The sequence below is a fragment of the Petaurus breviceps genome, unplaced genomic scaffold (genome assembly GCF_028583685.1).
Source record: "Petaurus breviceps papuanus isolate PSGF00001 unplaced genomic scaffold, PetGlider_PUasm1.0 90644, whole genome shotgun sequence".
Taxonomy (NCBI): Eukaryota; Metazoa; Chordata; class Mammalia; order Diprotodontia; family Petauridae; genus Petaurus; species Petaurus breviceps.
Genome location: NW_027187298.1, coordinates 314508 through 329552, shown reverse-complemented (window position 1 = coordinate 329552; position 15045 = coordinate 314508). Strand labels below are relative to the sequence as shown.

The 15045-nt window shown below is 38.8% G+C and overlaps 1 protein-coding gene across 1 annotated transcript in view; it reads right to left on the bottom strand.

The window, feature by feature from the left end:
• ALLC (allantoicase) overlaps nucleotides 1-15045 on the bottom strand; it is a 42657-nt gene that overhangs the window by 12822 nt on the left and 14790 nt on the right. Inside the window, exons 4-7 of the mRNA XM_069064768.1 lie at nucleotides 11557-11682; nucleotides 9484-9563; nucleotides 7921-8053; nucleotides 454-609 (exon numbers count right to left, since the gene is read on the bottom strand). Of these exons, the coding sequence (XP_068920869.1) occupies nucleotides 454-609; nucleotides 7921-8053; nucleotides 9484-9563; nucleotides 11557-11682 (495 nt within the window). The remainder of the gene's footprint in view (nucleotides 1-453; nucleotides 610-7920; nucleotides 8054-9483; nucleotides 9564-11556; nucleotides 11683-15045) is intronic.

Below are 15045 nucleotides of genomic sequence, written 5' to 3'. Positions count from 1 at the left end.
ATGAAATTAAAGGATTTGAAGCAGGAAAAGGCCTTAAAGATTATCTAGTCCAACAGTGTCAAATTCAAGTAGAAAAAGGATTTGGGGGTGTGGAGGCAGAGACCAAACCATATATAACGATCCCTAAAGGTCACATATTGACTTAATTTTAAATGTTACATAATCTAGGTTTAATTGTGTTTTCATTTTGTTAAATATTTCCCAATTACATTTTAATCTGGTTCCAGCAGTTGGCTTCCCTTTTTTGATATCTGATCTAGTCTAACTTCTTGATTTTTAAGAAGCAAACTACTGAGACCCCCAAAAAGGAAAGACAACTTGCTCATGTTGACAAAGGTAGGAAGAACTAAGATGGAAAAGCAGCTTCTAGGACCCCCAAACCTGCCACTATGATTTTTTCTGGATCCTAAATTTTTTTAAATAAAAAGCAAACACCCTGAATTATTTACTTACCTATAATATTTTTTGGATGGCCAAAATGGGCATTGCTATAGCCCACACAAACCCCTCCATGCACCATTGACACAAGATCAATCAATTCTTTAGGATCAGCCGCAGACCAATCTTTTTGTCCAGTACCATAGACCCGCAGACGTGCAATTCCACCATCTGAAAGAGAAGGGGGGGAAAAATGCAAATCACTTTGGGTTTGGGGTTTCTTTGTAATCCCAAATTTTAACTTCCCCAACCAGTGTCAATTTGTCAGCCTTTGTACCTTTCTAAAGTCACCATAAGCTTATGTAATATGGGACAGAAATGTTCCCTCAATTCCATAGACTTGACCATAGATTATTCGTAGATTATTTGAACTAGAAGAGACCTTAGAGATCATTTGTTCCCACAACTTCACTTTATAGATGAGTAAATCTAAGTCTAGAAAGGAGAAATCACTTGCCTATGGACACATAGGGCATTACTGGCAAAGCTGGGACTATAACCCCAGCCTCCAGACTCCCAATCCAGGGTGCTTTCCACATAACAAACTACCTCCACATAGTATAAAGTATTGATGTCATTTGAAAGTTTATACATGATATTCTCAGAGTTCATTACTCAAAACATTCTATCTACCAGACTATTGGAAATCTGTAGCAAAATTGTGGCCACATTTAGATTATAGTGAATCAGTTAATAGAATTGGCACTTGAAGGTAGCTTAGAAATGATCTAGCCTCAGATAGGAAACCAAGGGCCAGAGCTGAACTGTGACTACAGTTATCCCTTCTTCTTCATGATTTTCTCCATCAAAGTCTCAATATATCTTGGGTCTGCACAAGAAATTAAATGGGAATTTGGGGGGAGTTTTGTGGAAACCACAGAAAACACATGGAGGCCAGCAGACTACACAGAAAAAGTGTGGAAACTCAAAAATGCAAAAAATATATGTATAGTGTTATATAATATAGCCTATCAATCAAATATTTAACCCAAATTTTGCAATAAGGGACTGTAAACATCCCATATAAGAAAAAAAAAAGAAAAAAATTCAGACCTTCTCTGGTGCGAGGGAGGGACCAAAAAATTTTACACAGATTTTCCAGATCTCAGGGACACCATGCCCAAACCCTCACAATGTGGAAGGGATAACTGTATTTAACATTCATACAGGTAGCTAGTAGCAGAACTGAGATTTTAACTGGCCCATGTGGTGTGAATTCTTTAGCCACATCTTATTCCAGATGATACTTCAAACTTCAATACTGAACAGGAACTGCACGGAGAGCTAGACAAGGAACTGGGAACTGTCTGCCTTTGAACTCAGGAGGGAGTTGGTGAATTCATGCAGTAGATGGGACCATGGAAGAGGAACCATGGAAGGTGACAACCTTCCTCAAGTCAAAATGAAAAGACCTCTCCTTGGGTATTTTATGCTTACTGATGAAATTGTAACTTAATTGTGACTTAGAGGTGGATGGCCTTTGTAATTTCCACTACCCCTTAAGAGGGTACTGAGTAGTGACTAATGATATTGTAACTTGATTGCACCCTATGGGTGGAGGACTTTGACCTTTGTACTTTGTGTCCCTCAAAGAGGCAAGCCTCCTTAAGGATGATTGAATGATTGAGTTACTAAATGATCGTACTTTGTTTAAAACTATGTGACCATTTTGGTGAAAACTATGTGGCCATTTTAGTGATAAGTTGTTGAGTTGTGACATGGTGAATGTTGTATTTTGATTTTCTGTGAATGTTTTGCTCTGATATGTTACTGAATAAATGGAGAGTTCGCTCTACTGTGTAATCAGAACCTTGAAAAGCTGTTCACAGCAGCAGTCCTCTGGAAAGCTGCTCATGCTTGGCTTTACAATCCAACATAATCAGTATTGTTTATCTCAAAAAGATCTTCCTGAAACATCAGTAACTAGGTTTTACCTATATACTCCTAATTATAACAGCCAAAAAAAAGAGTATCATCTCCATTTGGTGTTCTTTTTTTGTCATTGTTCAGTCAAGCAGGGGAGATAGCCCCTGCCTTCAAGGAGCTGCCATTCTAATGTCACTCAGTTGTGTCTTTGAGACCTCATTTGAGTCTTTTTGGGCAGAGATACTGGAATGCTTTACCATTTCCTTCTCCAGCTCATTTTACAGATGAGATAACTGAGGCAAACAGGATTAAGTGACTTGCCCAGGGGGTCATATATCTAGTAAATATCCTTTAGAGACCTCAGATTCAACATGTAACAAAAACAAATTTAGCTTCCCCCTCAAACCAGCTCCTAATTCTGAATTTCTTATTTCTTTGGTTGGCATCACCATTTTATCCAGGGTAGAAACCTTAGTGTCTAATCAATCATTCAATGAATAGTATTTATCATGCACCTGCTACTATGTGCCAAGCACATTACCAAGTTCTAGGGATACAGTGAAAGTAAAAGACACAGACCTTGCCCCTAAGGAGCTCACATTCTAATGCAAGATAAAATGCAAACAACTACATACATACAAAATTTATGCTGTATAAATGGGGAGTGGGAAGATGGGGAGAGGATCTAGAAGGAGTGACATGGCCAGACTTGCGCTATAGTGAGATCACTTTGGCAATTGAAAGAAGGATGGCCTGGAATGGGGAGAGGCTCCAGTCTCCAACCCTGACTGGTAGGCTATTCCAATAGTCCAGGTATGAAGTGCATGCCTACCAGGATGGTAGCTTTGTGATTGAAGAAAAAGGAGGAGAGATATCATCATCTTTTATTCCTCTCCTCTGTATTCAGTCAGTCACTATATCCTATCTTCACAATACCTTTCATGACCTATCCTTCCCAACATCTCCCCACCTCCACCCCTGCTAGAAATGTAGACTCCACCTCTCGACCCACCCTAGACTTTGATAGGTGAACCTTCACCCTATCTCAACCAAATCCAGGCCTCCACCTCACCTCAGCACTAGCATTCCCCTCTCCAACTCCTCTTTATATATCTTCCTGATTATAATGTGAGGCAGCCAGGTGATACAATGGATAGAGTGATGGGCCTGAAGTCAGGAAAACTCATCTTCCTGAGTTCAAATCTGACCTCAGATACTTATTAGCTGTGTGACTCTGGCCAAGTCACTTAACCCCATTTGCCTCAGTTTCCTCATCTGTAAAATGAGCCAGAGAAGGAAATAGCAAAGCACTCTCTCTGCCAAGAAACCCCAAATGGGGGTGACAAAGTTATGAATGAGTGACATTAGAATGGCAGCTTCTTGAGGGCAGGGACTATCTCCTTGTATTTGTATCCTCAGGGCTTAGCCCCAGGTCTGAAACATAGTCATATTTAAACTGTCTTCCCTACACCCAAGGCAGACAAAAAGAACTTAATAAATGCTTGCTGAACGTATGAAAATAACCATAAACATATGCATTTACGGGACTCCTTTATTTTACAGAGTGCTTTCCTCACAGCAGGAATCTGTTGCTGGATAGTGGTCTTCCTTATGCACAGATCTGATAACGTCACTCCTCTGCTCAAAACACTTTAAAGTTTCCCTAGGGATTTGGTGCAGACCTGGGATTTTTAATCAATGTAGGGAACTCCCAGTGTGGAAATTCTCACCCCTAATGCAGAGGAGCTAAATGAGAAAGCACTGAAAAGTTAAGTGATTTGCCCATATCATGAAGCTAGCCAAGACTCAAGACAAGCCTTGAACTCAAGTATCCCTGATCACAAGACTGGCCCTCATTCCACCCTGCCAATGTACTTCTTGTTGTTTAGTTGTTCCCTGGTTATATCCAACTCCTCATGACCACTGAGGGGGTTTTCATGGCAAAGATACTGGAGTGATGTGCCATTTCCTTCTCCCAACTCATTTTACAGATGAGGAAACTGAGGCAAATAGGGTTAAGTAACTTGCCCAAAGTCACACAACTGGTCAATATCTAAGGACAGAATTGAACTAAAGAAAAGGAATCTTTCTAACTCCAGGCCACTGTGCAACCTACCTGCCCTAATGTTCCTTATTATATTACTAAATAAAATGCAAACTCCTTCACTTAGCATTCAGGTCCTCCCTTCCAGTCTAATCTATCCCCCACTTCCTACCCCTCCACTACCTGCTTTCTATTTGTTCTGGGCACAGTAATCAAATCAATAGTACCATTACATATGGAAACAGCATGCCAAGTTGACTTCCACATCCATAAACTTCCCAACCAAAACGCCCTTCCCAGTTACCACTCTCCACCATATGTGCTGTCTTCTCCTATCAGAATGTAAGCTCATGGAGATCAGAGACTATCTCTTTTTATATTTCTATCCCCAGCACTCAGTACAGGGCCTAGAGGGTAGTGAGTGCCTCATAAATGCTTTTTTTCCTTTCATTCACTCATTCAAACATAGAATATTCTTCTCCATGCCCAGATAAATTAGACTTGACATTTCCCAAACATGACCAGTGATTTCTTGTTTCCATGCCTTCGTCAACACTATTCCTTATCCTTAGAATCCTTGAAATTCTTCAAGATCTGGTTCAAATGCCACTTCTTCATGAAATTTCCCTGATAACCCTAATTAGAAATCCTCAAATTACACTTGTTGGCACCTCTTTCATCCTTTTATATTTTATTTTTATTTATTTATATTTTATATATATATTATATTTATTTGTGTGTGTATTCCTTTTACTAAATGATGAGCTATATCATTTACCTTTGTATGTTTAGCACATTAAAATACTTTCTGTTGAATTTGAATTTCTATTTCATTTAAATGTCTCCCACAGTTGCCACCATGAAATTTGATATGAGTACTCAAAATTATACCTGCTTCTCCTGCAATAGTCTTCATTTATAATTCATTGCAGCCTACTCATGTTCATCATATATCTCTCCATCTGCCTTTGGACAATCCTCGCTTTTAGTTTTTAGAAACTCCTGAAGTATTCCATGTCTTGCCATATAAACCCGCCCAAAGAATGTTAATTTTATGAAAAAAAATGTATCATTGTTTGAGGATATCATAGCTAACATTTATATCATACCCACTATGTGCAAGGCACTATACTAAATATTTTACAGTTATCTCATTTGATCCTTGCAACAACACTAGAAGTAGTGCTATCATTCATCTCATTCTACAGATAAGGAAACTGAGGAAGACAGAGCATAAGTGATTTGCCCAGGGTCCCACTAGTGAATGGTGTTTGAGGTTAGCTTTTAACTAGAGACTTTCTGACTCCAGGACCAGCTCTCTATCCACTGTGACACTTAGCTGCCACGAGAAAGCAAAAAGAAAAAAAAAAGTACGCGGGATGGGCACAGAGACAGGCAGCAAAGGATAACTAATATACATGCTGAACATTTCATTAGTGTCCTTCCAATGTCAAGAGAAAGAGAAGAACACACACACACACACGCCAGATACCTTCCAACACACTAGTTAAGAGTCCCTGTAGAAGATTGTTGGGAGGACATGAGATGCACAGGATGGGCACATCTAGATGGATATAACTGGTGGGACCACCCACATCCATAAGAACCCAAAGCAATGAAAATATTAGGTACTAAAAATAAAAATGAGGAAACTCTTTTATATAGCCAAATTCTTCTCTAGATACTAGGTACTAAATATTTTTAAAAAAAGAAAAATTTGATCAAACTGGACCTGAATATAGGCAAGTGGAATTATGGGAGCCCTGATGCTCACAATATATAAAACTAAACAGTATTGCTATGAAGCACGAGAAAATATGGTATAAGAAGTAAATCAGCAAGAGAGGCCTATAAAAGTTATATCAGTGTTCTGGATCACTGAACATTATGACTGGTCCTAATGTTAGAGAGGAGATTCCTTTGCTAAAAGTAAAGATATATCATGTAACTTTAAAAAGTTAATATCCTCCCTCACTTTTTAATCAAAACCATCAAGGACACCCAAACAACTCGAATATTCTTCCATTAGCCAAATTCAGTATTGTACCATGTTATGATTGACCCCTGTCCTTTCTCATCTTTAACACTTTATTCACATTCTCCCCACAAATCACTGCCACTGTAATTCTTCCCTATCTTCTAGGCCCAAATCAGATACCACCTCCTCCATGAAAGTTTTCTCTGACCTCTTCAGATGAAAGAGATTACTCCCTGCTCAGATTTCCCATGGAAAGCTCCTTGGAACTTCTCTTGTAAGTTTATTTTATTGTCTTCCCTTGCAGTCATTTGTAGATTTGTCCTTCCCATTGTTGTTGTTCAATCATTTCAGTCATGTGCAATTCTTCATGACCGTATTTAGGGTTTTCTTGGCTAAGATACTGAAGTGGTTTGCCATTTTCCTTCTCCAACTCATTTACAGATGAAGAAACTGAAGCAGACAGTGGTTAAGTGATTTGCCCAGGGTCACATGTAAGTGTCTGAGGTCAAACTTGAACTCAGATCTTCCTGATTCCAGGCCCAGAGCTCTTTCCACTTACTGTTCCACTTAGCAGCTTCCTATGTTACAGCCAAATTAGCTGCCACCCTTAGTTTGACTAAAACATAGAATGAATGAAAATAAGATAAAATATAAAATGCAAATTCATTGATCCTTCAAACTGTTTCACATTATGATTTTGAGCCTCAACCTCCCAAGAATGTATAATAATACTTATAGTATTGCTACTGATTGTTTTTCCTGTAATGTATATCAGTGGGCCTTATGAGTATTTATCATATCTTTTGTGTAGAGGAATTAGATATGCCTGATTTGAACTGTACAGCCAAGACCTTTTTACTCCCTACTTTTTGAGACATGCTAGATGTGGCAGAAGCTAAGTGTTAGACAATTTCCCCAAGGGTTTCAGGGAGGGGATGTAAAGAGCCAAAGAGATTGAGAAAAAGATACTGTTCCTTTTTGAAGGCCAGAATCCGTTGGGACAGAACCCAGCCCAAGCATACATAGATCTAGAACTGAGAAGGGGTTTTTAGTAGACTCAAGGAGAGGGTGAACACCCCATTCACCCTGAACCCAAAAAGTAGTTTGTTTCTTTATTATTACATAGGCATTGTCCTTAAGGACTAAAACTCTAAGCTGGAGATCCTAGTACATGATGGGCATTCAATTCAATCCAACAATTAAGTACCTGCTACAGCTAAGCCAGGTAGGTCCAATACATACTTAATGTAAATCGATTAATAAGGATTACATTAAGCTCAAATGGTTCAGGTGAAACAACCTCAAAATCTCAAGAAAAGATATAGAGGGGCAGCTAGGTGGCACAGTGAGTAAAGTGCCAGCCTGGAGTCAGGAGGACCCAGTTCGGTTCAGGCCTCAAACACTTAACACCCACACACAAAAACAAAAAACTAGCCATGTAACCTTGGGCAAGTTACTTAACCCCAATTGCCCTCCAAAAGGCAAAAAAAAATATATATATATATATATATATTTTTTTTTTTAAGCCATTTCTCTTTTTTTTTTTCTTGAAGCATAAAGAAATCATAGAAATAGAAATGAGTACTAGTGTTACCTGGAAAGATGTTGAGCCTTAGATGAGTCCATTTTTGGGGAGAAGTGACAGGAAAATAATTGTGATTGCTGCCTGCATATCCCGGTTTGAGTTCTTCAATAGGAACCAGACAGTGCCAATTGTCTGACTCCAGCTAGGGAGAAACAGCAATATGTAAAAGACTGGGTCCCTGTTAAAGACAAATTTCTCTATCTTACTGACTTGTAGGACGTGAGGAAAAGGAAGCTTTAGTTATAAAAATTGAAATTCAGATGCACAATGGAATAGGGGAGTAGAAATCAGTAATCAAGATTCTAAGGGTTTATTAATAATAAATGGAATAAGGTATAGTGTGACTGGACCTCTGATTTCATTGTTGTAGAGAATTCCCAGTGGGCATCAGCAACTTCTTTCCAACTTAAGAGTCTTAGAGAGTTGCCTAGAGCACTGAGACTTGCCCGAGGTCATACTGTCAACATGTGTCAGAGGTGGGACTTGAACTCAGGTCTTCTAGGCTTCAAGGCCAGCACTCTATTCACTACATCATACTGCCTCTTCTAAATGAGATAAATAGAGCTATGATTGGCAGTGTTTGCACCTGGGAAAGCAGTATTAAATATGCCCTCGTATCAAGCATTGTGGGGAGGGGGCAAACGGGAGGAGGTCAACATTGTACAGAAGACCTTGGAACATGATACCATTGCTATGGAGTTCAACAATTAAGGGAGGAGCGAGAAGGGTTCAGAAATTCATCTAGTGTAAATGTTTGTACCATCTAAATTTCAGGGCAAAATTCCAGTTGCCCCCTACCCTTATTACCACTCTGGAGATAAAAAAGAAAAATGGGCAAAGACCTAATCCTTCCATACTGACCAAGCACCCACTAAAGTGTGGCATCTCCTTAACCCATTTATTTTATAATATTGTATATTACAGTCGTGTTTGCTAGAGCCAGGTAAAACTGGCTAATTTTCAGTGTGAAAATTTATGCCTGAGAAATTAGCAAATCAGGGCTTGATTATTGTTTTGTTAATTGTCTAGAGTTAAAAAAAAAGTGGTAGGGAAAATATTAATAATGCAGATTAAACTGAAATGTGTTCTTAGACATACATGGAGGAGAGGAGACAGTCAACTGTTAAACATTTACTCTTGTATTTACAGCTATTGTAGGTAATGCTTTATGCCCCTATTAGACTATAAGCTCTATGAGTCTTTTCTAAATATTGTATTACCCCAATCCCACCCCAGTTCCTCTCAGTGCTTTGCTTATTATTGAACACAGTAAGTGCTTAATAAATTTTTGGCATATTTGTATTAACATTCCATGAGTTTCTCTCAATTTAAAGTCTTTTCAAAAATAAAACCCTGGGACAGAAATGGAGAATTACAACATCATTTGTGGCTATTTCCATGAGTCCAATCATAAAACCTAGGGCAGGTCAACTGATCTCACTTCATAATATTTTACTCTTAGTTTTATAAAGAGGATCATGAAGCCGTATCAGGTAAGGGATTTAGGGAGGATTTAATGAAATCATGATGAACTTATAAAAATACATCCTCTTCCATTCTTCAATAACATACATTCTCAATGGCTTCAAGTTCTTCATCAGAGGCTGCACATCCTAATTTTGTCCCTCTTGGTGGTATGTCTGGTATCTCCTCTGAAAGAAACAGAACCCAAAAAGAAATGATTTATCTCATTCCTAAATAACAGAGATTCTTTAGAAATTTTAAATATATAACCTTAAATAAATGGTCAACTCATGTATCACAGTTTTGGCCCAAGAGGGGACCTCAAAGATCATCTACTTCAATTTTACGGATGAAACTGATACCCAGAGATGAGACGTCTCACCCCACATCACATCACACAGCTAGTTAACAGGTAAGCCAAAATTCAAACTCAATTCCCTTAACTCCAAATGTTCCATGCTGTCTATAAGGTGAAAGACACATTGGTTAAATACTTGGGGTAGCTGTGGTATGGTAGAATGTTGTTCTATTTGTCTCGAACTCAGAAGACCTTGATTTAATTCCTGCCTCTGATATTAACTACCTGGGTGACCCCTGAGCAAGACTTGTCACATCTATGAAACTCAGTTTCTTCATCTTTAAAAGGAAATCAGACAAACTGATGTCTAAAATTCTTTCTAGATCTAAACCCTGTAGCCTTTCTTCATTGTTAAAATATACATTTATGATGAAATGAGAAATAAAGTATATTTTGCCGTTCATTGCTTGTCAAATATATTTAGTATTATTTCTTAGTTGTGTCTCAGTTATAACAAATCTGAGTACAGACAGCATTCTCCAGGTTTTGACAAGCCAAGATTTTGTATACTGGTAGGTGAGTTACAGAAACAAAGCTTTCCCTATGTTTCTAGAATACCTGTCAACAGCCAAAGCCCCATCCATAGACGGATTTTTCAACATAGACCATTTACTTGAAACTTCAACACCATCACGTTCTTGTATTTCTGTCTGATGCCATCACTTAATTTCATGCATATATCCCATCTCCCCAACTAGAGTGCAAGCCCCTAGAGGGCAGAAATTGTATGTTATTCTTTTCTGGATCTACCCCTCTTCTCCAAGACACTGTCACAATACCACACATGTAATACATGTGCAATATATCAAACACCCCTGCTTAAATGTAACAGGATGGGGTTGGAAGGGGAGAGAAGTATTTCTAGTAATACAGCATCAGATGTTGTTACCTAAAGGCATGTGACATTACCTATGAGCAAGTCACTTAACCCGACTGGGCCTCAATTTCTTCCTTTGTAAATTGAAAGGTTTGGACTAAATGGCCTCTGAGTACCCTTCCTGTCCAAATATCAGAGGTTTATGCATGTAGAGAAATCACAGGGGTAACTCATGACTCCACCAGGAGGTAGAACCAACAAGGCCCTTTGGTGAGTCCCCAGGATACTGGACAAGGGACTCTTACATCTATTTTACAGCATCACTGGAAGCCAGTGAGAAAGCCAGTGTGACCAATATATGATTATGTCCCTATGATGAGTGTAGTCTTAAACAAGTTCACCTCTCTCGGTACCGATCTCCCCATATATAATATGAAGGAGTTGCATGCTCTCATTGAGTCCTCATCTAACTCTTATTCTGATTCAAATTCCACAGTTAGAATATTTTATATCAAGAAGCTGCAGAGCAGCCTGATTGCTTAATCATTGTGTGACCTTAGGTAAGACACTTCACTTCTCTGGGCCTCAGTTTCCCCATCCATAATAAAAGAGGGTTGGACTAGATGGTTGCCAAGACCTTTTTTCCAGTTCTAAGTCTTATGATCCAGCAACTGGGACCAACAGTACATTCCCTGCTTCTGCTTTCTATCACCTTTGGCCAGCTCACTTCTTCCTCACCCCATGATTAGTCTTAAGAATAAAGTCGTTACCAAAGGAAACCCAAGGAATACTGGAAACAGGAAATTTGCCTTGTAGAAATTTTTCAGCTACAAGTTCTAGAGAATGAAGAAAGCTTGAACTCTTGGGTTGGGTCTGCCATTAACTAACTTTGTCACCTGTGTTGGCCAGTCATTTCACCTGTTTCCTCATTTGTTAAAATGAGGAAGTGGGACTAAAGAATCTTTAATATCTTCATTTCTTTGAGACAAAGTTTCCTATTGGATACCATTTTGTAAGCATGCGGCCTGTATTGATATTCTGGGAGCGTGGTTTCCAGTGAAGAAAGCAGTGTCTGCATCAAAGCCACGAATAATCCCTTGTATTCCTAGTTGGATGATACACCAGTCATGACCTATGAAACACAAATAGCAAGTACATGTTGTTTACATCGAGTGCAAGAAGTAAAAGATTTTTTTTCTCCAATTATGTTTTTCAATTAACAAGCATTTATTTTCTTTTCCTCCTACCTTTTTCCCCACCACTGGGAGCAAAACAACAAAACCTTTATAACAAATAAGCAATCAAGCAAATTCTCACATTAGCCATGCCTAAAAATGTAAGACTTTCAATTTAAACCAAATCATCAAATATTTATTACACCCACTGCGTTAAATGCCAGCAGACAAAAAACAATGCATCCTCTATTCTAGAGCAGCTTATGTTTTTACAGAGGGATACAACATATACACAAGTAAATATAATAAAAGTAAATTTGTAGGAGAGCACTGGGGAGCAGCTAGGTGGTGCAGTGAGTAAAGCACCAGCCCAGGAGTCAGGAGGACCCGAGTTTGGTTCTGGCCTCAGACACTTAACACCCACACAAAAAAACTAGCTGTGTAACCTTGGGCAAGTTACTTAACCCCAATTGCCCTCCAAAAGGAAAAAAAAAGGAGAGCACTGGTTTCAGAGAGAAATCTGAGAGAGTTTCATGAAGAAGGTGACACCTGAGGTAAACCTTAAAGGAAGATAAAGATTCAGAGATGAAGATTTGAAGAGTGCTTAGCAAGCATGGGATACAATTTTAGTGGATGCATAGAGATAGGAGAAAAAATGTCTAGTTTGGGGAACAATGATTTCTCCAAAAGGAAATGGAGTGATTTAAAAAAAAAAAGGCATGGTGAAGAAATAAAAGCAGAAAGAAAGATAGTTTGGAATAAATCTATGAAGAGTCATTAACATCAGATTGGGAAGTTTACACTCTGTCCTAGAAGCAATTGAGATTCAATTAAGGGTTTTGAGCACCACGTTGTCATGGGAAGGTTATTTTTGACAGCAGAGAAAAAAGGATAGGAGAAAGAAAACACTAGTAATATGGAGATCAATCAGGAGAGGGATTTTGTTAAAGAGGTTGAAGGCTTGATCTAGGATGGCAATAGTGTCAGCAGAAAGAAGATGGATGCAAGAGATGTAGTGGTAGAATCAAGACTCAGCCACTAATGGAATGAGTGGGATGAAAGAAAACCAGAAGGCAAGAATGATTCTAAGCTTATGAAGGATGGTGGTCCCATCAATAGAGATAAAGAAGTTTGGGGACAACTAGGTGACACAGTGAACAGAGCACCAGCCCTGGAGTCAGGAGGAACTGAGTTCAAGTTTGGCCTCAGACACATAACATTTACTAGCTGTGTGACCTTGGGCAAGTCACTTAACCCCAATTGTCCTGCCTTCCTTCCTCCAAAAAGGTCCAAAAATAAAATAAAATGAAGAAGTTTGGAAGAAGGAAGAATGCCATAAGGAAAGAGGATAATTTTGTTTTGGGGCATGTTGAACTTTATTCTGATACAAAAAGAAAGCAAGCATTTAATTCCTTGAGCTTTAATGACAGGGATTTTCTCCTACTCCCATTTTTGTTGTTATTCAGTCGTTTCAGTCATGTCTAACTTTTCATGATTCCATTTGGGGTTTTCTTGGCAAAGATATTGGAGTGGCTTGCCATTCCTTCTCAGGTCATTTTACAGATGAGAAAACTGAGGCAGGCAGGGTTAAATGACTTGCCCAAGGTCACATAGATATATAGTAAGATTTATATAAAATGAACATATTTTTCCCAGATTTTATGACTGTCCATAATCTGGTAACATCCTGCCATTTTTTTTTCCGTCTAGACCTATGATTTCATCACTATTAGGAAACTCCCTCTACCAATTCGGATTGACAACAGTTCTGCAACTTACTGTCTAGAAAGCTGTGGGGGCACCAAAAGGTTAAGTTTAAGTGATTTGCCCAGAGTCACACAGATAAAATGTTTGAGGCAGGATGTGAGCTTGTTATCCTGAGTCCTCTGGAATACATTGACCAAAGCCCTGAAAATGCTGCTTGCTAGTTTTTCAGGGCTTCTAACAAAGGTCCTGGCAAGGATACTCATGCTGCTGACTTTATAACAAAATCATCACTGCCTAACTGTTTGGTGCACCTAAAATCTTGGGTATGTCAAAAAATATCCCAGTATCTGAATCTTCCTGGCTCTACGTACAACACAGGGAAGACACAAACTCCAAACCACAGGGTAAGCAACCCAGAAAAGTAGACATCCTGCCATTTTAATAAAGGGTCTTAGCTAGGCTTCTTTCCTCCTCCTTCACACAGAGTTGGCTCTACTCCCTAACTATAAAGTAAAGGCCAGTTGAGAAACAATTCAAGAGGGGTGGCTAGGCGGCACAACGAATAGAGAGCACTGATCCTGGAGTCAGGAGGACCTGAGTTCAAATCTGGCCTCAGACACTTAACACTTAAATTGTTCTGCCGTTCCCCCCCCCCCAAAAAAAAAGCAAAAAAAAAAAGGAAACAATTCAAGGATACAAACTCACGTGAAGGAGACATGAGTAGTCAACAACTATGAGCAGTATTGCCCAGAACCAGGCCTCAATACCATTTCCTAGTCATCATAATAATAGGCTACCACTTCCATTACCACTCTTCTTTCTAGCTTACCTTGATGTATTTATTATCTTTCCCCATCAGAATATTAAGGTTTTTTATGACAGCTTATATTTGTATTGCCAGCATTTAATAGAGTTTCTAGTGCATACTAAGCACTTAATAAATGCCTTATCTATTTATCTGACAAATATTATCCAGGGGTTGAACAAGTACTGTGTTAGGTGCTAGGGATGCGAAGACAAAAAAATAAAATTTTCCTTATCCTCAATGAGCTTATATTCTACTGCATGATTTGGGCCCTAAATTGAATTTAAGGAAAAGCCTAGTTCTCATCTGGGAAATCGCATGGGCTTTCAACAATCCCATGTTGCTCCCTGGTACAAAATCCCCTTTTTAACCTACTAAAGCTGGGTAGTGTTGAATCTTAGAATATTGTAGTCTCTGAAAAGTTAAGGTTGAAGTGAACCAGAGGATATAGCATACTTCTAATGATCTATACACACGAAGTAGCATAGGAGAGGGTATCAAGAAAATGCATGTTCAGAAAAGGAAATGGAACAGTCATATAGCAAAAGAGAAAGATGAGAGAGGAACAGCCCAAATGCTACATTTTCTGATATCCATAAAAGGTAAGAAGACCTAGAAGGAAGATTCCATCTGGAGGAAGAGACCCTCCATGAAGGACCTATCAGAAAAAATGGGTAAGAATCTCACAGAATGAGAAAGAATTTGTACCAATGTAGAGAATATCTATATCGGTGATATTGCAGAAACTCTGAAATATTAAAGTATCAAGAAACACTAACCCAGATTCCCAGATTCTACCTGCTTTTGT